The 27,616-nt window shown below is 41.3% G+C and overlaps 1 protein-coding gene across 5 annotated transcripts in view; it reads left to right on the top strand.

The window, feature by feature from the left end:
• The window catches only part of fars2 (phenylalanyl-tRNA synthetase 2, mitochondrial), a 429,869-nt gene that overhangs the window by 254,569 nt on the left and 147,684 nt on the right, over window positions 1-27,616 (top strand). For all 5 annotated transcript variants that reach the window (XM_073073030.1, XM_073073032.1, XM_073073028.1 and 2 more), the window contains one exon: window positions 14,449-14,609. In XM_073073030.1, coding sequence (XP_072929131.1) covers window positions 14,449-14,609 — 161 coding nt within the window. The remainder of the gene's footprint in view (window positions 1-14,448; window positions 14,610-27,616) is intronic.

The following is a 27,616-nucleotide window of genomic DNA, read 5'->3' as shown; positions in this document are numbered from 1 at the left end:
TGAAAAGCCAGACCATGTTCTACCGAATTACATTGAAGTCGTAAAAAGAAAACAGAACATAGAGCATAATGTTGCAGTTACAGAGTAAGTGCAGTGTAGGTAGACAAATACAGTACTAGGGTCACAGTGAGGTAAATTGGGAGATGAAGAGTTCAGGAGTTCACCTGTTAGTTTATGGGAGTCTGTTCAAAAGCCTGATGACAGCTGTCTTCAGGTCTGGTGATTCATGCTTCACGCTTTTGTATCTTCTACTAGATGGGAGAGAGAAGAGAGAGGTTGACCACTGTGGGAGCGGTCCTTGATTATGTTAACAGCGTTTCTGAGGCAACAGAAAATGTAAATGGAATCAGTAGAGAAGGTAAAGTGTTGAGTGATGGGTTGACTACGCAGTGTTGAACACTAAGTCAGAAACTATATTAATGCCTTAATTATTCCTTTAACACTAATGGGTCAGTGTAAGTTCTTTACAGTATAAGACCAGTTCTTTTTCATTATGTATCTCAGGTGACTTCCTATTAATTCAGCAGATGAGTAATACATTGCTTATTTTCTTCTTCACTGTCAAAATATATATTAAATTTCTTTGATTGTTTTACGAGAAGTAGAGGATAGAATATTGGATTGAATAGATTTGATTCAGCTCCAGTTGTAATGAACCATGCAAGCCTTGGTATTCAGGTCATTTTCTCACAACAAAATTCTTACTTGATGATCAACATATCACCTGATTAAATTTCTGCAACCCAATAAATTAATGATATACATTTAATTGCTTGTGAAGCTTCATTTGCTAGCTCTTCCCCACAACAGTGAGCTTTCCCACATATTTGATCGTATTTTTCACCTGCCTTTTGCTCATTCTTTTGCTCATTCTTTTGCTCATTCCCCCCCCCCCCCAAGGTGAAATGAAATACAATTATTGCACAATGTAATTTCAACAAGTCTTCTTAGCTTTGGGGAAAAGCAATCTGTTCAATAGATCTATCCTGCTGTGGCTTAATTCTGGATGTAGGTGACCCATGGCATCTCAACTTCAAATTAAGTGATTTTCTAGAAATAATGGCAAATGCGGTAGATATAGGAAATAGACACTGAGGTTCTGCACAGAGAAAGTTGCTGATCATGGCGCGTTTTGAGAATATGATGCATATCCACCCTTGCAGGAAGAGAATTTCAATTACGTGTAACCAACTCCCACCCAATTGGAAGGAGTTAACCACATTCCTTTCTTAAATGGATGACCTCTTATTTTTAAACAGTGATTCCTTCAGAGAGGGAATAATTTTCTTTACATCCATGCTGTCAAGATTTCTTAGGATCTTGTATACAGTGGATTCTGGTGTGGGTTTAGTACTTTCTTTTAAGGATTATATGGGTCGGCACAACATGGAGGGCTGAAGGGCCTGTACTGTGCTGTAGTGTTCTATGGTACTACAGTACTATAAATCTGTGTGTTGGTTCTAATACATATTGATGCAGAAATGAATCTAGTGTTATTTTGATAGACTGTAAATTAACGAAGTCAGCATTGTGTGGATAATGGACTGTTTTAATGCAATGTTTTCAGCAATTACATCTTCCGAATGTTCATTTTCATTGTAACATTTAAGATAGTGGAAGTTCCAGGTGTCATGGGTCATGAAGTGTGGAAAGTTACCATAACTAGAGAGAAGGTTCTTGGGAAACTGAAAAATGGAGGTATATAAGGCACCTGGATCAGATAGTGTACACCACAGAGTTTTAAAAGAGTGGTTAAAGAGGTCGTGGAGGCATTAGTAATAATCTTTCAACAATCACTACGTTCTGGTATGGCTCCAGAAGACAGGAAAATTGCAAATAACACTCCAGTGTTTAAGAAGGGAGAGAGGCGGAAGAAAGGAAACCTCTGACCTCACTGGTTGAGAAGATGTTGGAGTTGATTATTAAGCATGAGGACTTGGGGTGTTTGGAGGCATCTTGTCTGACAAATCTGTTGGAATTCTTTGAAGAAATAACAAGCAGGATATACAAAGGAGAATCAGTGGATGTTGTGTACTTGGATTTTCAGAAGGCCTTTGACAAGGTGCCATACACAAGGCTGTTTAACAAGCTACAACACATGATATTACAGGAAAGATTCTAGCACAGATAAAGCAGTGGCTGATTGGCAGGAGGCAAAGAGTGGGAATAAAGGGAGGCTTTTCTGGCTGGCTGCCAGTGACTAGTGGTGTCCCACAGGGGTCTGTGTTGGGACCAATCCTTTTTACATGTCAGTGATTTGGATGATGGAATTGGTGGCTTTGTTCAGTTCAGTTTCAGTTTATTGTCACTTAGAAACCACAAATGCAGTGCAGTTAAAAAATGAGACAACATTCCTCCAGAATGATATCACAAAAGCACACGACAAAACAGACTACACCACAAATCCACATAACGTTTGGTAATCCCCAAATCCAGAGTCCGAAGAAGCTGCTGCATATTAATATCGTGCTACCATCTTAGCAAGTTTCCCGAAAAGGAGCTCCAAATCCACCAGACAAAACAAGACTACCCAGACACACCACGTCAGGAGACCAACTCTAGCACCCAACAAACCAAAAACTAAAGCTGCAAGACCTACACAAAACCACATAGTTACATATAGTTATAATTAACGTATAGTTACAACAGTACAGACAATACCATAATTGATAAAAAAAACAGACCATGGGCATAGTAAAAATAGTCCAAGGATGTTAAAAGACTGTAAGTTTGAAAGAAACCACCACACAGTTTCCACAAGTCCTCAAGGTCCCGATAGACTTGTCATCCCACGCAGGTGGCAGAAGGGAATACCCCCGCTATGGACTTCCAAGGCGCTGCCGGACTCAGCCTCGCAGACGCAGCACACAATGAAAGTGCCCCGACTGCAGTGGACTCCGAGTCCATTGAACCTCCGAACCTCTGACCATCCCCTCCGGCACAGCCTCTCCGAGCACCATCCTCTGCCGAGCGCACTACCGCGCCCCGCCAACGGCCACCGGCAACGCGACCCCGAGGATTGGGGGCCTGTTCTTCTCAGCAGAGACCCAGACCTCACAACAGCAGCAGCAACAAAGAAGGCCTTCCTGGAGATTTCCAGATGTTCCTCTGTGCTACCACGTCCGTTGTGGTCTAGGGGCAGGAAGGATTGAGGAAGTAGAGAGGCTACAGAACTTAGACGGATTAGGAGAATGGGCAGAGAAATGACAGATAGAATACAGTGTCGGGAAATGTATGGTCTTACTGTTTGGTAGAAGAAATGAAAGGGTTGAGTATTTTCTAGATGGAGAGAAAATACAAAAAAATGAGGCACAAAGGGACTTGGGAGTCCTTGTGCAGGATTCCCTGAAGGTTAATTTGCAGATTGAGTCTGTGGTGAGGAGGCAAATGTTAACATTCATTTCAAATGGACCAGAATATAAAAACAAGGATGTAATGTTTAAACTTTATAGAACACTGGTGAGGCCTCACTTAGAGTATTGTGAGCAATTTTGGCCCCTTATTTTCAAAATGATGTGCTGAAACTAGAGACAGTTTAAAGGAGGTTCACAAAAATGATTCCAGGATTCAGTGACTTCATTGAAACCTAACTTATCGAATGGTGAAAGGCCTTGATTGAATGGATGTGGAGGATGTTTCCTACGGTGGGAGAGTCTAAGACCAGAGGACACAGCCTCAGAATAGAGGGATGTCCTTTCAGAATGGAGATGAGGAGGAATTTCTTTAGCCAGAGAGTAATAATTCTGTGGAATTCTTTGCCCCAGGCAGCTGTGGAGGCCAAGTCTTTGTGTTTTTTTAAGGCAGAGATTGATTGATTCTTGATTGGTTAGGACGTGAAGGGATCTGGGGAGAAGGCAGGAGATTGGGGTTGAGAGGAAGATTGGATCAGCCATAATGAAATGGCGAAGCAGACTTGATGGGCCAAATAGCCTAATTCTGCTCCTATATCTTATGGTCTTACGGTTGTAGATACCTTCAAATTCTTTTTAGTGCCTAGCTTGTGAAGTAGTAAAATCATTTCATTTCCACTCACAGCCAATATTGACATCTCCAGCCTGAATGCTTGAAACTGCAGTGAGCAAAACAGTTCTGAATTGTCTTACTGCTTATTTCTTGTCAACTATCAGTGACAAAAATCACTGCATTTTGAACAAAAATGTATGCAACTGACATTATTTAAAAACTGTTCCATTCTAAGCACAGTGTAATGTCTAATGACCACATAAGTGCACACAACTGATCCTAGGTAGAAACCGTTTGGCAGCAGTCTCCTGTCCCAGTCAAGTGGAAAACAAAGAAGGGAGTCATGGCTATTTTCTTGAGTAGTTTTTGTTATTTAAATGTTTCCCCAAATAAGCAGCTGTCCCGATTAACTGATCTGTCCCAATGCACTATCTACCACCAATATGGGTGTCCTCCTTAATGCCAGATGAAGACCATGCTGGGTCCCACAGAAATATGCACTTCATGGGTACTTTTTGGAAGACAAATATTGGTCCTTGGTTGCAGTCCTGTGTTATTCATACAGGAATTCATAGTTGGATGCATCAGCAAGGGAGATGAGGCTGTGTACAGGGCTACGGTGGGAAACTTTGTCACATGGTGTGAGCAGAACCATCTGCTGTTTAATGTGAAAAAGACTAAGGAGCTGGTGGTAGACCTGAGGAGGGCTAAGCCACTGGTGACCCCTGTTTCCATCCAAGGGGTCAGTGTGGACATGGTGGAGGATTACAAATACCTGGGGATACGAATTGACAATAAACTGGACTGGTCAAAGAACACTGAAACTGTCTACAAGAAGGGTCAGAGCTGTCTATTTCCTGAGGAGACTGAGGTCCTTTAACATCTGCCGGACGATGCTGAGGATGTTCTACAAGTCTGTGGTGGCCAGTGCTATCATGTTTGCTGTTGTGTGCTGGGGCAGCAGGCTGAGGGTAGCAGACACCAACAGAATCAACAAACTCATTCGTAAGGCCAGTGATGTTGTGGGGGTGGAACTGGACTCTCTGACGGTGGTGTCTGAAAAGAGGATGCTGTCCAAGTTGCATGCCATCTTGGACAACGATTCTCATCCACTCCGTAATGTACTGGTTAGGCACAGGAGTACATTCAGCCAGAGACTCATTCCACCGAGATGTAACACTGATCGTCATAGGAAGTCATTCCTGCCTGTGGCCATCAAACTTTACAACTCCTCCCTCGGAGTGTCAGATACCCTGAGGCAATAGGCTGGTCCTGGACTTATTTCCACTTGGCATGATTAACTTATTATTATTTAATTATTTATGGTTTTATATTGCTATATTTCTACACTATTCTTGGTTGGTGCGGCTGTAACGAAACCCAATTTCCTTCGGGATCAATAAAGTATGTCTGTCTGTCTGTCTACTGCTGCCAGACAATGGTCAAAAGAGTTGTTTTACAACTACAGTGCCATTTCAGTGCACCTGTTATAAATCACTATTAAAATCTGATCTAAGTTTCCCTTATGATTCTGAGATACATCCCATGGATGCGCTGGGACACATCACCAGTGATGTAACCTGGGGTCGTCGGGTGTTTCGGGTCTTTCAACGTCATACACCCTTGCCCAGGTGACCCAGCCGGGGTTGATCAGACCCCAGCTTGTGTCCCAGCAGCGCTGGCCCATGGATCACCCCTCCTGATCTGGAGGCTCTCTCAGCAGCCTCTGTGATGGTCCTGATCGCTTTCCTCTTGCCAGCCCCAATGATGCCAAGTAGGGTGTAAACTCTGCAGAGTGAGCAGCTGGCAAAACCCCTGCACCCTACCTCGATAAGCTCACAGCGAGCCTTCCAGCCTTGCCTCCAGCACTGCTCCACCAGCTCCTGGTACTCAGCCAGCTTCCGCCCATTTGCCTCCTCAATGTGGTCCTCCCAGGGAACTGTCAACTCGATGAGGACAACCTCTTTCCAGGACACTGAAGAAAGGACCACATCTGGCTTCAGTGGAGTTGTTGCTATTTGGTCGGGAAACTTCAGCTGCCTCCCCAGGTCAACTTGGAAATAGCCAGTCTGATGCGGTGCTAAGCAGGCTCGATGATGATGATGGCCTGGGCTCCAGCTCTGACAAAGGAGATGGTCTTTCTCTGACCACTCTGTTTGCTGGTGGTCCTGGCCATCGCAATGCTCTCCGCCACTGCCATCAGCACCTGGTTATGACGCCACCAGTGGCGACCTTCCCCCAAGGCTTTAGGCAGCTGTTATTAAAATCTGATCTAAATTTCCCTTATTTACTTTGTCACTCGGATCTGCAGGATCTTATAGTACAGGGAAAGTCAACCTTGCTTCAGGGAAATATGCTACACATATTTAGGATGACAGCCCTCCTACTGAAGTTAGAACTTTATACTGTTACAACTTTAGAATATTCAGTGGAACCTGAAGCAGTGAGAAAAAGGAATTACAAATAAAACTATCAAATAATATGAAAAAAATTGTTAATCTATTCCTCAGTCATGTGAATCAGGAAAAGAACATTTAGACAGGCATCGAGCTACTTAGGAATGCAAAGTTCATAAACTGTAACCATGAAATTGCAGGAACAATGCATATCTACTTAAGACTGAAAAGAGGGAAATGTTTGATAAGCTAGTTGAAGTTACAGAACATAAGGCAGAGAATCCAGCAGGATATCATCCATCCTTAGAGGCTAAGGAACGATAATATTCAAACGATGTGGGAATAGTGTCAGAAAGCAGGATGACTGCTTATGTCCAAATGCAAAATGCTCCAGAAATACTCCAGATACCTGAAATAAGACAGGAAACTGCTCAGCATGTCAAGCATCTGCCATCAGAGTACCAGTCCTAATCCATATGGCCCTCCTTCTATCTCCATCCCACTTCCCCCTGTCCACCCTAAACGTGGGTGTTAAATTTTTGTAGGAAGGATTTACGTGTGAGTTTCACTTTGGAGTAGTGAGAGCAAGATCTGTGCAAAAGTGAGAACTGTTGAAAAGAGCAGTGTCACTGTGTTTGATTTTCACTTGTGTCAATAAAAAGAAGTGAGGGAGTGGCCATATTGAAATGGAATTAGAGTGGGGATCTGAGGCTTTGGTTCAGGAGACTAGTGAGAAGGGGCTGACCATGGATCAGTATTTGGAATCATGACATTGAAGCCATCACGGACGGTTAGCTATCACGAAGGCAGGAACGGCTGCTGGATTTTCTGGGGTTTAGCTGTTTCAAAAGGGACAGGGAGGGGGGGTAAAAGAGGTGAAGAGTGAGATGCAACACACACAAAATGCTGGTGGAACGCAGCAGGCCAGGCAGCATCTATAGGGAGAAGTACAGTTGACGTTTCGGGCCGAGACCCTTTGTCAGGGCAAACTGAAAGAAAAGATAGTAAGAGATTTGAAAGTGGGGGGGGGGGGGGGAGGAGGGGAGAATCCGAAATGATAGGAGAAGATAGGAGGGGAAGGGATGAGCTGGAAAGGTGATTGACAAAATGGATACACAGCTGGAGAAGGGAAATGATCTTGGGATGGGAGGCCTAGGGAGAAAGAAAGGTGGAGGGGAGATGAAAAACAGGCAAGGAGTGATTGTGAGAGGGGCAGAGAGAGAAAAAAGTGGGAGGTGTGGATAATAAATAAATAAGGGATGGGCTAAGAAGGGGAGGTGGGGCATTAACAGAAGTTAGAGAAATCAATGTTCATGCCATCAGGTTGGAGGCTATCCAAATGGAATATAGGGTGTTGTTCCTCCAACCTGAGTGTGGCTTCATCTTGACAGTAGAGGAGGCTATGGATAGACATATCAGAATGGGAATGGGACGTGGAATTAAAATGTGTGGCCACTGGGAGATCCTGCTTTCTCTGGCGGACAGAGCGTAGGTGTTAACTGTCTCCCAGTCTGCGTCAGGTCTCACCAATATATAGAAGGCCGCACCGGGAGCACCGGACGCAGTATACCACACCAGCCAACTCACAGGTGAAGTGTTGCCTCACCTGGAAGGACTGTCTGGGGCCCTGAATGGTGGTGAGGGAGGAAGTGTAAGGCCAGGTGTAGCACCTGTTTTGCTTACAAGGATAAGCACCGGGTGGGATCACTGGGAGGAAGAATGATATTGCTCATTGGGGATATTATCACAGCCTCAGAAAGGGAGGACACCGTGAAGGGTTCCTCTATTGATTGAGCATGGATGGAAGTCAGAAATAGGAAGGGCATAATCACTCTATTGGGAGTGTTCTATAGACACCCCATCAGCAGCAGAGAGACTGAGGAGCAGATCAGGAGGCAGATTTTGGAAAGGTGAAAAAAATAACCAGTTTGTAATCATGGTTGACTTCTATGTCCCTAATACTGATTCACGCCTCCTTAGAGAAAAAGATTTGGATGGGGCAGAATTTGTTAGGTATGTCCAGGACGGATTAATGACACAGTATGTGGACAGGCTGATTAGAGGACAGTCCATACTGGATCTAGGACCAGGGGTAATAAACCTACTTCGCAAATAGATCTCTTGGTGGGTGATCATTTCAGAGACAATGACCATCACTCCCTGACCTTTACCACAGCCTTGGACAGGGATAGGAGCAGATGGTGTGGAAAAATATTGAAGTGGGCAAGGGGAAATTATGATATGATTAAGCCGGAACTTGGAAGTGTAATTTGGGAACAGATGTACTCAGGGAAATGCATAGTGGAAATGTGCAAGTTGTTTAGGAGCATTTGCACAGGGTCTGAATAGGTTTGTCCTGTTGAAGCAGGGAAAAGAACCATGGTTGACAAGAGATGTAGAAGAGGAAGAAGGAAGCATACTTAAGGTTTATGAAACAAGGATCAGGGATATTGAGGGGTATATGTTAGTCAGGAAGGAGTTTAAGGAAGGACTTAGTTAAACTAGAATGGGACATGAAAAGGCCTTGATGTTTAAGGAAAACCTTATGGTGATCTACATATACATGAAAAATGGAGGATGATGAGAGTGAGGGTAGGACTGAGAAAACATATAAAAGAGAAAACATATGCCTGAAGTCAGAGGAGGTAGGAGAGGTCATTAATGAATACTTAGCTTCAGTATTCACCAGTGAGAAGGACCTTCATGAATGTGAGGACAGTGTAGAAGAGGGTAGTATGTGGAATGTGTTAAGATTAAGAAACAGGATGTGTTAGAACATTTGTAAAACATTAGTATAGATGTTCCCAGGGCTGGCAAGATATATCCCTTGCTAATGGAAGCAAGGAAAGAGATTGTTGCACCTTTGGCAATGATCTTTGCATCCTCACCGGCTAAGGGAATAGTACCAGAAAATTGCAAATGTTGTTTCTTTGTTCAAGAAGGGTAACAGAAAATCTTGGGAATTATACACCAGTGAGTCTTACATCAGTGGTGGACAAACTATTGGAGAGAATTCTTAGAGACCAGATCTACGAGCATTTGAAGAAGCATAGTCAGATTAAGGATAGTCAGTATGGCTTTCTGAGGGGTAGTTCATGCCTCACAAGCCTGGTTGAATCTTTGAAAAAGTGATAAAACAAATTGATGAAGATAGAGTAGAGAATAAAACAGTGTAAACTGCTCTAGATGTGAAGTTTTATGAAAGTTTAACATAGCTGCTTTACATTTCAATTCTGTTATACAAGAAATAAACCTCATAAGTAGAGCAGCTATGTTTAACTTTCTTAAAACTTCACATCCAGAGCAGTACACACTATTTTGTTCTCCATATGACCATAAGGGAATTTAAAAAATGCAAAAATTAGGGGAGTATCCTATCAAGAAATATCAATAGACCAGAAATTCATTCTTTGGTGAAGGAACACTGAGGGATAGTCTGATAATGTTTCAAATTGTGCTTTGATAGGTGAACATAAAATAATTGGCCAAAATGCTAATACATCCAAATGTAACCATTGCTGCTTCTTGGCCAGTACCTTAATATGGAGGGTGACTTGCTTCCAATCCAAGTTTTGTGATTTCTGAAATGGCTGATGAGACCAGTAGTGGAAATGTAGATGGGGCAGGAGGTATCTGAGAAGGTAGGCAGGTTTTAATTTGGGACATGGTGCTTTCCTGCCATTTACACAAGGCTTTTTATGCTCTTGGTGTATGACCTCAAGATTCTCGTTACCATCACAAATGTTCCTCTTCCACCTTGAGTTATCAGGGCAGTAAAACAGCAATACAGAGACAAGACTCAGACTCAACACGCATGTCTGCACACCATCACAGACTTAAAAAGCTAAAGGCAGTGGAGTTTCCAACATCACTGCCTGTCTCCCAGATTAGCTATGTCTTTTTTACGCTTGATTCGATGTCGCCATTGCTGAGCCCCTGAGGAGACCTGCAGACGATGTGACCAGCAGCCTGGTCATCTCTGAGGCTGAAGTACGCAAGTGTTTCCAATGGGTGGACAGTCGCAAGGCTGTGGGACCGGACGGCATCCCAGGGCAGGTACTCAGGGTGTGCATGGCATAATCGGCAGGTGTGTTTACAGACATTTTAAATCTCTCTCTCCCAGTGTAGAGTACCCTCCTGCTTCAAAACATCCACCATTGTCCCTGTACCTAAAAAGACCAAAGTCACATGTCGGAACGACTGGTGTCCTGTCGCACTCACCTCAATAATAAGCAAATGCTTTGAGAGGCTGGTGAAAGACTACATCTGCAGCATGCTACCACCCACACTGGGCCTCCTACAATTTGCCTACTGACACAACTAATAGACAGATGATGCAATAGGCACAGCTCTACACACCAACCTTACACATCTGGAGAAGAGGGATGCTTATGTGAGAATGCTGTTCTTGAACTACAGTTCAGCATTCACACCATAATTCCCTCCAGGGTTGACAAGAAGCTCAGAGACCTTGGCCTTCAATCTGCCTTATGTAGGTGGATCCTGGACTTACTGTCAGATCGCTGGTAGATGGTAAGAGGGGGCTCCCTCACCTCTGCCCCTCTGACCCTCAACAACAGGTGCCTCTCAGGGCTATGTCCTAAGCCCCCTCGTTTACTCTCTGCATACCCATGAATGTGTCGCCACCCACAGCTCCAGTCTACTAATTAAATTTGCTGAGGACACGACACTGATTGGACTAATCTCAAATAATAATGAGGCAGCCTACAGAGAAGAAGTCATCACCCTGACACAGTGGTGTCAAGAAAACAACATCTCCCTCAATGTCACAAAAACAAAGGAGCTGGTTGTGGACTACAGGAAGAATGGAGGCAGGGTAACCCCTACTAACCTCAATGGATCTGGGGCTGAGAGGGTGAACAGCTTTAACTTCCTTGGCATACGCATTACAGAGGATCTCACGTGTTCTATACATACTGGCTGTGTGGTGAAAAGGGCACAACAGTGCCTCTTTCACCTCAGACGGTTGAAGAAGTTTGGTATGGGCCCCCAAATCCTAAGAACTTTCTACAGGGGCACAACTGAGACCATCCTGACTGGCTGCATCACTGCCTGGTATGGGAACTGTACCTCCCTTAATCGCAGGACCCTGCAGAGAGTGGTGCGGACAGCCCAGCGCATCTGTAGATGTGAACTTCCCATGATTCAGGACATTTACAAGGACAGGTGTGTAGAAAGGATTATTGGAGACCTGAATCACCCCAACCACAAACTGTTCCAGCTGCTACCATCCGGGAAACGGTGCTTCCACCAGGCATCAGACTGATTAATTCATGCTGATGCAACTGTATTTCTATGTAATATTGACTATCCTGTTGTACATAATATTTATTATAAATTAATATAATTGCACATTGCACATTTAGACGAAGATGTAGCGTAAAGATTTTTACTCATGTATATGAAGGATGTAAGTAATAAAGTTAGTTGAATTCAACTCCTAGGAAATGGTGGAAATGTTGCACTTATCTGAATCCTCTTCTTGATCCACCCAGAGCTGATTCAGAGTAATTAGGGCCTCAATGCTGAGCATGCCTACCTGAGGGAGGATACCAACGTTGGTTCACTATTCCTTCCATGATCTTAGAGGAGTTTGCAGGGACAACATTGGTGCTGTCTTTCGAGGATCTTGAAGTACATGTCTCAGAAGAATTTAGGAGGGTAGGAATCAGTGTTGTACATGTTGTCCATTTAATATTTGAGTAATATTTAAATATATTGTTTGATTCTTTGTTGTTTACATTATGCATGGTGGGTTATATGTAAAAGTACGTAAATGGCATACATCATTACATCGCCATATGTACGTGCCCCACTTAAAGTAAAAACAAAAGTAGACTCGCATTCTGGACTTGCCATGTTTTCTGTCCAATTGGTTTTATGTTTTGGAGTTATTAAACAACAAGACAGTAGATCATGAGTTTTTTTTTGCCAGGTCTGATTTCTAGTTTTTCAAATACCCTTTTCCTCAAACAACCAATGACTGCGCTAATGCATGGAGGGATGATGGTGAATTTCAACATTGTCAATCAAACTTCACAGAGAGGTGGCTTTGAGAAATGGGTGTTAGTCCACATTTGCAGGAGTTTTGTCATGAGTCTTTAGTTCTGAGAGTCAGGGACCTTTGTCTTGTAGATATAGAGCATAAAGCCCTTCTGTTTTATGCATCAAGTTAATGAGTCAGCAAGGGCTTGGAGCTCTATTCCAGAGTGTGCATTAATGCAAGCATTGACCATAATATTATATTTATAGGAGCAGAATTAGGCCATTTGGCCTTTGCCTCTTCTCTGCCATTCGATCATGGCCAATTTATTTCCCCTCTCAAACCCATTCTCCTGCCTTTTCTCTGTAATTTTTAATGCCCTTACTAAACAAGGATCTATTAACCTTTGCTTTAAGTATACCCACGTATTGTAACTTAACTACAGATATTTGTGTTCTAGACTGTGGTCATCACAGGCCAAACAGTTACCTGCCGATTATTTCCACTCTTAAGAGGAATTTTGTTGGATTTGCGCTAGAGCATTATGGCAAGAAAAAGGGTGAAATTGCCAATGCAATGGTACAGTCTTGTTTGACACTGGTCTTTGAGGTTGGGTATATTGAAGACCCAGTGGTTAGGATCACGATTTTCCTGCTGTTGCGATACAGATACAAAATACAGGCACATTTTCTGCAGGAAGCCAAATTTGATGGGTGATTTATTTGTCCTCCTTAGTTGTTGGGGTCAAAGGCTTTAGTGGAGTCACAAAAAGCCATATATAGTTAGTTGTTAGTGTTGTTTCTTGAATTTCTCAGTGTTATCACACAGTAAAAATACTGTCTGCTGGGCCTCTCAATGGATGGAAAGTGCACTGTTATTCAGAGAGCAGTCCTTCAGCCACTAGAAAGAGATGGTTGAATTGAATCCTGATGATGACTTCCCTTGTGGAAGACTGCAGAGAGAACCATCTGCAGTTACAAAAGCCTTTTGTTGAAGCTGGTCACAATTACAGGATCCCTAAAGTATACCCTCTTCTTCCCCTCCATTTATAATCAAAGCTCAGCAGAGAATAGCATTAGTCACAAATCTAAAGGGAACAGTGGTGCAACGGCATGGACTGTTTTATTAGTCCTTTGCTGAAGCCTTCATTTATGCTATGCTTAGGAATGGATCATTTAAAGAAATTCAGGGTGGATGAGCAGTGGCACTTCATAGTGAGGATTCATTGCCAATGGCATATCAGTGCTATCTTTGAGATAGGCAATTCAAAAGCAGTGTGGAAATCGATTAAGGCTATATTTTAGGTGATGAATCAGAATTGACATTCCAAGGGAAGGGGGTAGTTTTAGCAGGACTAGTATTTTGTGCAAGAGAGAATGGATTAAACTGACATTTCCAGTGGGATTCAAGAGAACCAGCATTTCAGAGGCAAAGAGGATGGGTCTTGACCATCATTTTGGAGGAAAGGGAATGGATCAGGACCAAGATTTATTGGGTAGATACAGACATTTCAGAGGAAGCGAATGGGGGTGGTGTAGGATGTTTTGTAATCAGCATCTCAGATGAAGGAGGGTGCACTGGGACTGGCATTAAAGTTTAAAGGGATTAGCAATTCAAAGAAGAAAGACCAAGTTTGCCATTTTATCAGAAGGGAGATTGGACCAGAAAGACCGGGATTTCAAAGAAGTACAAATGAATTGGTCTCGCATCTCCTTCACCCTCTCCCTTTGCCTCTCCCTCTAGCTCTGTCTCTGCCTCCTTACCCTCTGACTCTGCCTCTGCCACTCTCTCTGCCTTCTCACCCTCTGCTTCTGCCTCCTTCTCCACTGCTGCCTCTCACTCTCCCTGTTACTCTGCCTCTCCCTTTGCCACAACCTCCACTTCTCCCTCTTCCTGCTTCTCTCTGTCCCTCTTCCCCTTCCTTCTTTTCCCTCCTTCCTTCCTTTGCAATGTAAAGGCACTCTATAACTTAAAGTTGTCATTGGTGTTCGCCTAAGAAATATTGGCAAGATACCTTTGTAGGTAATGTGAAATTTGACTGGGTGATTCACTGTTCACAAGGCCTTTCTTTCTTTTGGATTTCAGCTGGTGCTCAAGACAGGATTGGATATGCTTTTGGCCTGGGTCTTGAACGACTGGCCATGATTTTGTATGGAATACCAGACATACGGTTGTTTTGGAGTGAGGATGAAAGATTTTTTAAACAATTCCAGGTTACTCATATTGACCAGAAAGTCACGTTTCAGGTAAAATATACACTATGTTTCTTCCTTCTTTCTACTGCATTAGGTTAATTAGTGTGCATTAACAACTTAATCAGAGGTTTGCTGTGTAATTTATATTTATTTTCAACTTCAATTGTAACTTTTGAATTTTATGCTCTGGGGTAATTCCTCTTTGTTTTTTGACATTTGACATTTTTTTCTGATGTCTTTCTCAGCTGTAGTGATTGACTTTCTGAAGCACCTAATATCCTTATGTTTATGAAGCTCTCACAATGATGTTAGGATGGGAGTTCCAGGATATTGACCCAACAACAATGAAACTAAAACAAGTCACTGCAAAATTGCATGTAACTGACCCCTAGAACTTGAAAGCATGTGGTATCGTATGCAAAATAACTTTGGTCTTGTGCAGTGGTGTGTATTGTGAACCAGTTGTAACTTACATTTGGGGGGAAGTAAAACAAGCTGATTTACAAGCATCAACATTACTTTATGCCATAAATGACCACAACTGATTCAAAGGAGGAGGAAAAGGATTTGTGTTGATCCCTTACCACATGGCTCCTTACCACATGGCTCTTCCAGCCAAGAAGGAAAGGCAATTAATCATTTCCAATTCTAAGCTACATCCGTTGCATATATTCACTGGCTGGAGCATATGCATTGGATGTAGTCTAGAGTCATAGGGGAGACTCATGCTTGTGGTTTTCTCTTCCTTGTACGGTTGGAACTCAAATCCGCTGAGATACTAACCATGAATTGAGTAAATTCTGTCAATCCGTTATAAAGAAAATTGGTGCTGCAACATGCCAGCCACACTACCGTGTGATCATACGTTTCCTACTGGAATATCAATAACCATTTTGGAAGTTTTAGAGGAAGAACATCAAGTTTCCCCAGGTTGAGGTTATTTTGTTTCCATGTCATTGCTAACTGCCATTCAATTCACTGTAGTAGCAGAGTTTCGTAAACATTGCTAGTCATCAACAGCAGCAAAGTTGTATTCCATAAGCTTATGGCCCTGCATCTCCCTTATACTGCCAAAACCAGCAAAGCAGAAACCAATTCGTTTTCACAGAAAGACATGGTGGGAGCTGCTTTAAATTTAGGTTGTTAAACGCAACAAAATGGTAAGATAGAAATCTCTGTGTGCTAAAGAGCAGAAATGGCATTTAGAGCCAGAATCAAATGACATCCAGCCAACAGAACACTACAGTGCTGTCAGATCCCATTGTGTATGATGAATGGACCACTGACAGGAGGTGGAAGGTCCAAGAACAACCCCATCCTTAGTAACTCAGAGCCCAATCCATGAATGTATTGAAACCATTTTCAACCCTCTTTGGCCTCCCCCAAGACCCCATCATCATAAAAGCCAAGCTTAAACCAGTGACACTAAATCAAGGAATAGCCATGTGTCGGACACAACAAAGACCGTAGGATGAGGTAACATCTCATACGTGATGCTTCGGATTTGTACTCTGGATGAGCTCAACTTATAGTCAAGCTGTTCTAGTACAGTGATAGCTCTGCCATCTAACTAACAATGTGCAAAATTGCCAATTAATATTCTGTGTAGAAGATTAAGAAAAAATCCAGTCCAGCAAATCACCACCCAATATGTTTACTCTTACTCATCAGCAGTCCAAAGAATGAATTTTAAAGCTTAGGCAAGTATGACTACACTTATTATTGTTTGACTTGATGTGTCATCAATGAGCTTAGGTAACATTGATGTCAATGGGAATCAAAAGAAAAGTACTTCAAAGGTTGGAGTACCTTGTTCCTTGTTCATGCTGGAATGTTGAATGAGAAGCATCAGCAGATTAAATTAAATTTTGGAGATGAAAGATATCTGTTGAAGTATCATGTCAGAACTGTGCACTATCTCAACTTTTTGCCTCCATAGATGCTGTTTGTCCCATTGAGTTCCTCCATTGTTCTGTGTTTTGTACAAAGGAAGATGGTTGTGGTTATTTCAATTCTATTATCCCAACTCCAGGAATCACTACCGGGGGTTTCTAGGATAATGTTCAAGGACAAATCATTTTCAGTTGCTTCACTGATGACTTTCCTTTCACCATGATTTCCGAAGTGATGATCGTATAAAGTTCCTTTGTATTTGGAACTTATCAGAAAATGAGATATTACAGCTTGGAACAAGATCCAGACAAAATCTAGGCCTAGACTGATGCGACAAGTAACAAGTCTTACAAGTGTCAGGTAATAGCTATCTCCAATGATAAGAAAGTCTAACTGCCTGAACATTCTGTGGCATTCTCATCAAATTCCCACTCCTACCATTGATGGCCTGGGAATCACTTTTGACCAAAAGCTTTACTGAACATAAAAAGTACAAGAAAAGGTCAAGGGTGAGAATCCTAAAGCAAGTGTTACGTACCCCGTAACTGGGTCACTTACCAGCAAAGATAGAGAGGTCCGTTGAAGTCTGATGGTACTATTTTTTTAACAGTATTTATTGATAAAAAGACACAAAATAATATTAATGCAAACATACAGATAATATACTTCGTCAATACTAACTCTAAAAGTGCGGGTATAATAATAATCAATAAGAAATAGTTCTATCGTTGTCTAGGGGATAATGTATTGTCCGATGGAAATATAAAAGTCACTGTAGTTCATTCAAGCTGCAGCTCTTTGGGTTTAAGAGAGACGGTTTTAAACTTGCCCAGGTCTTTTATGATGCCAGTCCTTTGAGTCGGGGGAGTTGATTTCCCCGTTGCTAGCTAAAAGCCGTTTTCCGTGGTTCCAGCCACCAGTCCCAAGCAATGGAACTGAACGCACGTGGCCTCCTTCAAATGGCTTCCCGCTATTACGGGATCGCTAGCGTTTCTTCTGGTGTGTCTGAGGGACTGTTCCTACAGACCCTCTTTTATCCTGACTCACAGGGTGGAAGATGTCAATCAGGTTGGGGTGATGCAATCTCTTTCTCACCCAGCCCACTTTGCCTGAGGGCGTCCACGTAGTATAGTATTTCAATCCACAAATGTGTCTCCAAGAGACAATGGCCATGTCCCGTAGTTGTACATCGCTGGGGAACGAGGCATTCTGCACGTCTCTCTCTCATTTCCTGGGTCCCCTGACCCAACCCAATAGTGATCTTGCGATTCTCACAAAGGAGGGGGCTGCAGGCATAACACAAGCAACCTGTAGCTTTCTGAAAAAGCCTTTCCAACATCTAGAGCAGGAGTTCCCAACCCTTTTTTTAATGCCTTGGACCCATGCCATTAGGCAGGGGTCTGTGAACCCCAGGTTAGGAACTCTTCATCTAGAGTATGATAGAGTACTTCTCCCATGCCTGGATGACTGCAGTCTCAGTCCCACTCAAGAAGTTTGACACTATCCAGCATAAAGCCTTTCACTTGATTGGCACTTCATTCATTATCCTAAGGATTCATTTTCTGCAAGGCCAATACACGATAGCTCCATTGTGTAACATCTACAAAATACCTGCAATTACCAAGTCTACTTACTTCAGGCTTTCAATCTCAGTTACCAAGGTCAGCAAGAGCTAGGAAACTTAGCCTCCTATGGGTTCTCCTCTATGTCACACAACATTCTGCTGTTTTGGAAGTACATTTCTGTTCTTGTCACTTAGTTTAAAAGTTGGAGCTTTCTATCCATTAATAACATGGCAGTGCCTCAATAAAAGGACTGCTGTGACTCAGCACCATTTTTTTATGCAGTGTAAATTATATTTAAAAAAATAACCTGAAATTAAAAGCAAAATTCTGGAAGTACTCGGGCCAGGCACCATCTGTGGAGAGAGAAACAGACACCCATCATCTTTTCTGAAATATACTCATTAGCCACTGAGTGTATTTTCATGGTCTTCTGCTGCTGTACCCCATCCACTTCAAGGTTTGACATGTTTTACGTTCAGAAATTCACTTCTGCACAAACTGTTGTAACATGTAGTTATTTGTATTATTGTCACCTTTCTGTCAAATTGAACCAGTCTGGCCATTCTCCTCTGACGTCTTTCACTAACAAGGCATTTACTGAGCTGCCGCTCACTAGATGTGTTTTGTTTATCGCACTATTCTTTTAAACTTTAGAGACAGTTGCGCGTGAAAATCCCAGGAGATCAGCAGTTTTTGAGATACTCAAACCACCCCATCTGGCACCAACTATCATTCCACAGTCAAAATCACTTAGATCATATTTTGTCCCCATTTTGATGTTTGGTCTGGATAACACCTGAACCTTTTGAATGCTTTTATGCATTGAGTTGCTGCCAAATGAGCGGCTGATTAGATATTTCCATTAATGAGCAGGTGTATAGGTATACCTAATAAAGTGACTACTCTGTGTATATTTTAAAGGTATTGTCCAATAAGCTGATTTTAACTTTCCAGACTATAAAATATATAGTTGTAATAAATTTAAATCTGTGGAAAATTGGCATTAGCCTATAGAAGGTTAAAGTAGAAAAATCTTTGGAGGCAAACAAACAATTAAGTAGGTATTTCTTGAAAACTTTTGAACTATTTCTGATTTGAACTATTGCTGTCTCTTTTGTGCAGTTTGAGTAGGAAATTGGATTTGCATTACTCATCAAAAGTCCAACAGATGTTTATTTTAAATCTATTAGTAATGTAGCCAGAGGATTAATTGAATACATTTTCTAATGTGGGCATTTCTTGTCTTTGGTTGTTTGCTACTGACCTTTGATCGTAAAAGGAAATGAGTTTGTTTTTACTTAATTTGAGATTGACAACTATTGATAACAATCTAATGTTATTGTTGAAAACTGATATAAAAATGATTAACTTTGAGGTTTCACTTGCATTAGATTGCATATTTATTAAATATAAATGAAGCTTCATCCTGACATATTAACTGAAGTGTGGAGGGTTGGGCCACTGAATAAGTGATGGTTTAAAAGGCTTGGCAAGTATCTTCTGTGTTACCGAGAAGTACTGTATGCATTTTAGGTATTTGGTATTGTAAGTTCAAGTTATTGAAAATAAATAAAACCAAGGTTAGATGTTTCAATGTTCCCTCCCTAGTAATACTTTTTTTTCTGTGTGTATTGTGGGTAGCTGGCATAGCAGTCCCAATCTTTCTGTAGACCAACTGTTTTGTGCCTTAGTTCTGTTCTGTGTTCTTAGTTCTGTGGCATTTTCAAAAAATAACTCTCTTTAGATTTCTATGGATGAGTGACCTATGCAATAAATACTACCCTAAAAATGTTTATTGTCCAACACTTAAGTTGTCTATTTATTCATTCTGTTTTTGATACTTTTGACTTTTGTATTGAGATCAATATGTAAAGTGTATTAATAATGAAAGTGACAAAATGTAGTGTTTGAAGTGCTTTGGGAGTCAATGCTGTTAATGTAAATTGCGTCCCAGTGGAGTCACTTTAAATAATATACCATTTCCCGGTTATCCTCTTTACTGTCATACATAGGTTATGACTTTTGAATCCATTTCTATCTTTAAATCGTGATGTACACAAAATATGACACCTATCTCACAGCTGACTTACAGTGAGTCAAGAGGATCCAATCCAATTTCCTCGTGCAAGTTGGTGCTGGTAATGGGAGAAAAGAGTTCAAAACAATCACATTTTTACCTAATCCAATTTCCAAGCTCTGTTGCTTTAAAATTCACCCTAGAGTTCTGGAAATGCTCAGATAGATTTCTACAGTCACACTATTTGTACTGGGTGCACTCAGCCTCACATTTTTCTGTAGTGAAAATGCAACTTTTCCCCAGATTTTTGACTTTGGCATGTTTGTGGTTAGTTTATAAAAATTACAATGGGAAAGCACCAGATAGGGATAGAAGGTGTAACATATTGCATGTTCTTTCAGAGTGGGGTAATCAGCGTTGACTTTAGTAATAAGCTATGGTGGATTGGTAACCAAATCAAAGTTAGACTCCACCGTACATAACACTATAAGCAGATTTAATATTTCTGATTGAACTGGGTTACTTCATTGTGTGTTAACTGATTTTGGAGTCAAGTTGTCAGTTGACTTAAAACTCCTGAGTGACATAGAATGAGAAATCTGTGTGGACAGGGCTAGGGGAAGAAATTGAATGAAGTGGAAATAGTCATAGAGTCAGAGAGTCATCAAGCACTACAGCACTGAAACAGGCCCTTTGGCCCATCTAGTTCTTGTTGAACTACTATTCTGTCTAGTCCCATTGACCAGCACCTGGAAATAGTACCCCATACCACTCCCATCCTTATCCAAACTTCTCTAAATTGTTCTAGGAAACAAAACAAACACAGTCATTGCAGAAATGGACAAAGTTTGCTTTTTCTGTCACGTTTAGTTAGATTTCAGATATTGAAGGTCTGCAGAAGTTTCCTCTCTGCTCAGCAGAAATCTGTGTTCTGTCTGTCTGTGAGGCTGTTGCATTACCTTCCATAGCTTCTGTGTTCCTCAAGCACTGCTTACCAGCCAATCTCATCTCAAAACAAAAGCATACCAGCTAAATAAGGCAAAGTATGCAATAATATTGATCTGATTTATTTCCTTATTCTCATCTGTCCATTTTTAATCTGGATTTTATTTCTTACCTTTTTTTCCTTTAATTCAAAAATTTTTACTAAGCAAATGACATTTTATTTAGTATGTCAGTCGATTGTTTGAGTACTTAGTTTGTTTTCGACCAATCTTGTGGATATCAGAGTCAAAAGTTGAGCTTGTAGCAGCATCATAGTCACATTGCATCATCTAAATAGTATTTATAAAAATCAGTTAAGCATAAATTATATATATTTGCAAGAAAATAATTAAAACTTAACACGAGGAATTCTGCAGATGCTGAAAATTCAAGCAACACACACAAAATGCTGGTGGAACACAGCAGGCCAGGCAGCATCTATAGGGAGAAGCACTGTCAACATTTCGGGCCGAGACCCTTCGTCAGGACTCCTAGTTCTGCAGAAATTAAAACTTAAAGTCTATTGTAGTGCAAAGTGATCAATGTGGTCAAAGTGCTGCTAAACTGTAGTGATTAGGATTTTGCGGGTTGATGTTGAGAGGAAGAGATGTTTCAGGCAGAGCATATTAAGTGATTAATTTTTTTTGTTTTTCCCCTGCATAATAAATGCATAAAGTCTGTCTACATTCTTTCTCCAGTCAGTCTAATAGTCTAATTCTTAATAATCTGAAAACATTTAGTTTGCCTCAGAATCAGTCTGAAATAATGATTGTATAACACACTGCGATATATTTTTGCATTGGCAACAAAGATGGAATTTCCATTAGCAGTTCCCACAGTAGGGCCACACAATTTTAGTGATCAATTTTAATATAAATCTCAATTCAAGAAATAACCAAAAGCAGAAAGATTTTGCAGTAGTTCAGTGACAGGTTCACAAGGCATTCCTCAACTTCCATTTCTGCTCTGTTCTCTTCTGCTTTGTCAGCTTTATAATGTGCTGGAGGCTATTCATGCATTGAGAAACTGTATGACAAATTAAAAGAAAATGTTAGACACATTGAGTTCATTTCTGCCTGAAAAAATGCAATTTAAAATGATCTGCTGAAGTCTTTAAGACTATGAAGGAAAAGAACAAAAGTAAATGGGTAGCAATGTTCCCTCTTCCCTTTCCTCCCTAATGTGTCTGCAACTCTTTACCTGTATTTTTCTCAATTCTGACAAGTAGTTGTTCATCTGAAATGTCAATTCTTTCCATCTTCACAGATGCTGCTTGACCTGCTAAATATTTCTAGCAGTTTGTTTTTAAAATGGACTTTCAGCAAGTCAGAGGCTGTTTGCATTAGTGATGAATTCATTCCCAAATTTTATAGGCACAAAATTAGTAGCAAATGTCAGGCAGAACTTTACATTTGGGAGACTATACATTGGAGATACAAGTTATTGAGCAATGATATTAAAACAGAGAGTAAAAATATGTAAAAACAGACATTGGATATGTGTATGGAAGAAAAGGGGAATCAAAGATTATGCTTAGAGAAGAAGAATTTATGGCTAACTTTTTCTTAATAAGTTTTGTTCTGTGAGTTGGGTACAGCTGCATTGGAGCATAATCCCAGTTCTGCAGAAATTAATCAAACATAATCAGGTATGCAAGAAAACTGCAGAAACATGGGAACTACCCTTGTTGATCTGTTTAGCATTGATCACTGCCCTGCAGTTGGGTTACTCTTCCCGGTCAGCACAAAGATTGAGTTACCGATTGTTGTAAGAGTCTACGAGATTAAAATAATGGATGAAGTAAAACTGAATAGTATGTACCTCCACAGTTCTTTGTGCTCTGAAGAGAGACGTGTATCATTGTGTTTGCAACAAACCCTCATCATCGTGGAAATACAAACTATAGCCTTGATAACACAGGGCATTTAGTACACCAAGCACAATGCTGCCTCAGCGAAAGGTTCCTTTCAAGGACTAAAATGCGATAAAGAGAATTCTAGTAGAATTGAATTGTTGATGAGTAAGGGGGTGGTAGTTAAGTGATTAATTTATTGACACAAGAAGTTCTGAAGATGCTGGAAATCCAGAGTGACGCACACAAAATTCTGGAGGAACAGCAGTTCAGGCAGCATATATGAAAATTAATAAATTGTCAACATTTCGGGTGGAGACTCTTCATCACAACAAAATTATTGGGCTCGTTGTTTGATTAATTGCTTTGAAATTTGTGTCCTGTCCCCTCAGTCACATCTTCTGTTATTCACTAACTTTCACCATCCTCACTCACTGATGTAACTCACCACTCCCGGCCTCCACTCTATAATCTTCCCCTTTGTTTGCCTGCTCCTTTTTCCTTTGTAAGTTAAAAGTTATTTTCTTTCTATGTTTGCTCAGTTCTGATAAAACATTATGAAATTAAAATATTGGCTTTTTCTTTCTCCACAAAGAAATGTATTTCCAGCATTTTATATTTTTATTTTAGAATTGCCACACCTGTACTATTTTGCTTTTGTGTAGCAATTCTACTTGGGAAATCTAAATTCAATAAATCAATCAGTAACGAAAAGCAACTGTCATTAATAGTGACCATTAAGCCACTACAACATTGTTAGAACAGTCCATGTTCCAAGCCTTGATAATATTCTCCAACTCTTTCTACACTTGCAACTTGCTGTACCCACGTTGAACTTTGCATCCAACTTCCACCCTACCCTTACATTTACTTCATCCATCTCTACCACCTTATTTCCCTTTCTTGACCTTGCTGCCTTTATCTCTGAAGACAATCTACTGACATCTTTTATAAACCTCTTAAAAATTGTAAAAATGCTATTTCCTTCTCTCAGTTCCTCTGTCTCCGCCACATTTGTTGTCAAGTTGAGGCTGTCCATTCTAGAACATCTGAGATGTCCTCATTCTTCAAAGAATGGGGTTTTGCTTCCGCCACCATTGCCAAAGCCCTCAACCACATCTCCATTTCTCATACATCTGCCTTCATCCCATCCTCCCACTGCCAAAACACAGATAACATTCCCCTTGTCCTTACCTACCACCCCACAAGCCTCCATATCCAGCACATAATTCTCTGTAATGTCTGCCATCTACTACAACATTCTGCCACCAAGCACATCTTTGCCTTTCCCCACTCTCCACTTTCCGTAGGGATTGGTCTCTACGTGACCCCCTTGTCCATTCATCCTTCTGCATTGATCTCCCCAGTACACTTCTCTTGTGAGTCTGTCAGGATCATTTACTGTATCTGCTACTCATGGTGCAGCCATCTCCACATTGGTGAGACCCAACATAGATTGGGGGACTGCTCCAATGAGTACCTTTGCTCCATCCACCACAAAAGGCACAATCTCCAGGTGGCCACACACTTCAACTTCCCTTTCCATTCTGACATGTCAATCCATGACCTGCTGTACTGCCACGATGAGGTCAAACTCAGTTTGGATAAGCAACACTTCATATTCTGTCTGGGTAGCCTCCAACCTGATGGGGTGAAGATTAATTTTTCTAGTGTCCAGTAATTTCGCTCCACCCAATCTCTCTTTTTCCATTCTTCATTCTGGCTCCATCCCTTCTCTTCTCCTCACCTGCCTATCACCTCCCTCTGATGTCCCTCCCCCTTCCCTTTCTCCCATGGTCTACTCTTCTCTACACAAAGAAATCTGCAGATGCTGGAAATTCAAGCAACACACACAAAATGCTGGTGGAACGCAGCAGGCCAGGCAGCATCTATAGGAAGAAGCACTGTTGACGTTTCGGGCCGAGACGTTAGTCCTGATGGAGGGTCTCGGCCCGAAACATCGACAGTGCTTCTTCCTATAGATGCCACCTGGCCTGCTGCATTCCACCAGCATTTTGTGTGTGTTGCAACTCTTCTCTACTATCAGATTCCTCCTTCTTCAGTTTTTTTTTTACCTTTTCCACCTTCCACCTTCCAGTTTCTAAATTCATCCCCCTTCCCCTGTCCACCACCTTTCCCTTGGTTTTACCTGTCAGCTTGTATACTTACCCTCCCCTTTCTTATTCTGGTTTCTCCCCCTCTCTTTGCAGTCCCGATGAAAAGTGTCATCCGGAAACGTTGACTATTTAATCCCCTCTGTAACGCTGCCTGACTTGCCGAATTCCTCCAGCACTTTGTTGCTCAAGATGTCCAGCATCTGCAGAATTTTCAGTTTATTGTTCGAATATCATGTAGTTACAATTGCAGGGAAGAGATCCCACTATCTTCGCCCTTTCTGGTGTGTTTCTGACTCAAGTCACAAAAAACTGCAGATGCTGAAATCTAGAACAAGAAAAGAGCTGCTAGAGGAACTGGGTTTAAATAGCATTTATGGAGGGAATCAACTGTCAGTTTTTTGGGAAGATTTTCAGAATGTTTTTTCTGAAAACTGAGAAATTAGTGATCAAAATGTATTGTAATTCACACAATAGCAATATAGTAAAAACACCATGTTGTTGATAATGAGGCGCAGCAACTTGGTTCACTCTTAATTAAAGTGTTCTAGCAAGCCATATGCTTTAATGGGAATGCTGATGTTGCCACTGATGTCAACATAATGTGAATTAATTTAAAAAGATCTTAGAACAGGAGAAAGGTATGAATGTTGTCATTTGTTACTTGATGGTTGGTGGTCACAGATTAATTGATAACAAAAATGAATGCTTAGTGCCTTGCTGTTCTTAAAGCTAACATGGCATGGTGGATGTATAAAGCTCTGATATTTGTGAAATGTTATAATTTAAATTCTATTTAAGAATTAGAATTCTGAAGGAATCAGTGCACCACCAGATCCCAGGCCCACTAGAATGGCAATGAGTGAAGGAAGTGTGATGGTGTGCTGCTAAGACATAGTTTTGTTGTACTTAATCTCAGGTTCCAAGTATGTTACGTGTTGCAGTCATGTAAAAAAAACTGGAGGCTGCCATTCTTCATAAGACATAGGAGAAGCATTGAGCTATTCAGACCATCCAGAGTGCTCCACCATTCCATCATGGATGATTTATTCTGTCTCAACCCCATTCTCCTGCCTTCGCCCTGTAGTAGTGGCAACTTCACTTTCTGCCCCTGACATTCTTGAATCTCCAGTGTACTACTAGTGTCTTTCACAGTGAAGACCAATGCAAAATCTTCAGATATATATCTGAAGAAACTTTCAGTATCCTCTTTAATATTATTGGCTAGCTTACCTTTGTATTCCATCTTTTCCTTCCTTATGACCCTTTTAGTTGCCTTCTTTTGGTTTTTAAATGCTTCCCAATCCTCTAACTTCCCACTAATTTTAGTTCCATTATAAGCCCTCTCTTTGGCTTTTACGTTCGTTTTGACTTCTCTTGTCAGCCACAGTTGCGTCATCTTGCCTTTAGAATACATCTTCATCTTTGGGGTGTATCTATTCTGGCCTTCCAAATTGCTTCCAAAAATTCTAGCCGTTCCAGCTTTGCTGTCTTCGCTGCTAGTGTCCCCTTCCAATTAACTTTGGCCAGCTCCTTTCTCATGCCTAGCAATTCCCTTTATTCCACTATAATACTGATACATCTGACTTTAGCTTCTCCTTCTCAAATTGCAGGGTGAATTCTATCATATTATGATCACTGACTCCTAAGTGGTCCTAAAGCTGTCTAATCAATTCTGGTTCATTGCGCAACACCCAGTCCAGAATAGCTAACCCCTCGTGGGCTCTACCAGGAGCTGCTCAAAAAAGCTATCTTGTAAGCATCCTAGAAATTCCCTCTCTTGGGACCCAGCACCATCCTGATTTTCCCAATCTACCTGCATATTGAAATTCCCCCATGGCTTTTTGGCATGCATTTTCTGGCTCTTGTTGTATTTTGTAAAGCACATCTTTGCTACTGTTTGGAGGTCTGTATCTAACTTCCATCAGGTCTTTATACCCTTGTAATTCCTTAGCTAGACCCAATTCTACACTTTTTGATACTATTTCACTTCTTTCGAATGATGAGATTTCATTTTTTACCAACAGAACCACCTCACCCCCTCTGCCTACCTGCCTGTCCTTTCGACACAATGTGTATCATTCAATTATAACCATGACTCACTGTTGCCTACAGCATTATATATATCAATCAGTAACTGTGCAACAAATTCATCTACCTTATTTCATATACTGTGTGTATTTAAATATTACACCTTCAGCCTTGCATTCATCACCCTTTTCAATTTTGACCCCTTTACATTGCAGCTCATCCTCTTGACTGCTATTTTGCCCTACCATCAGTCTGTCTTTGCTGGCAGTCTTACTCCTCACTGCCTCTGTTTGCAAATCAACTGCCTCATTCTCAGCTCTATCACTCTGGTCCCATTCCCCTGCCAAGTTATTTTAAACCCTCCTGAGCAGCTCTAGTGAACCTACCTGCAAGGAAATTTGCCCCTGCTGGGTTTTGGTGCATTCTTTTCCTTTTGCACATGTTGTACCTTCCTCAGAAAATATCTCAATGATCCAGAAATCTGAACCCCCCTTGTCACCTGCACCACTTCCTCAGCCACACATTCATTTGCCATATCATTCTATTCTTACCCTCACTGGTTCATGGCACGGGCAGCAATCTACAGATTACTACCCTGGAGG

Source organism: Hemitrygon akajei, chromosome 20 (assembly GCF_048418815.1).
Source record: "Hemitrygon akajei chromosome 20, sHemAka1.3, whole genome shotgun sequence".
Lineage (NCBI taxonomy): Eukaryota > Metazoa > Chordata > Chondrichthyes > Myliobatiformes > Dasyatidae > Hemitrygon > Hemitrygon akajei.
Note: the sequence above shows the minus strand (reverse complement) of the source record. Positions and strands in the feature narration are given on the sequence as shown.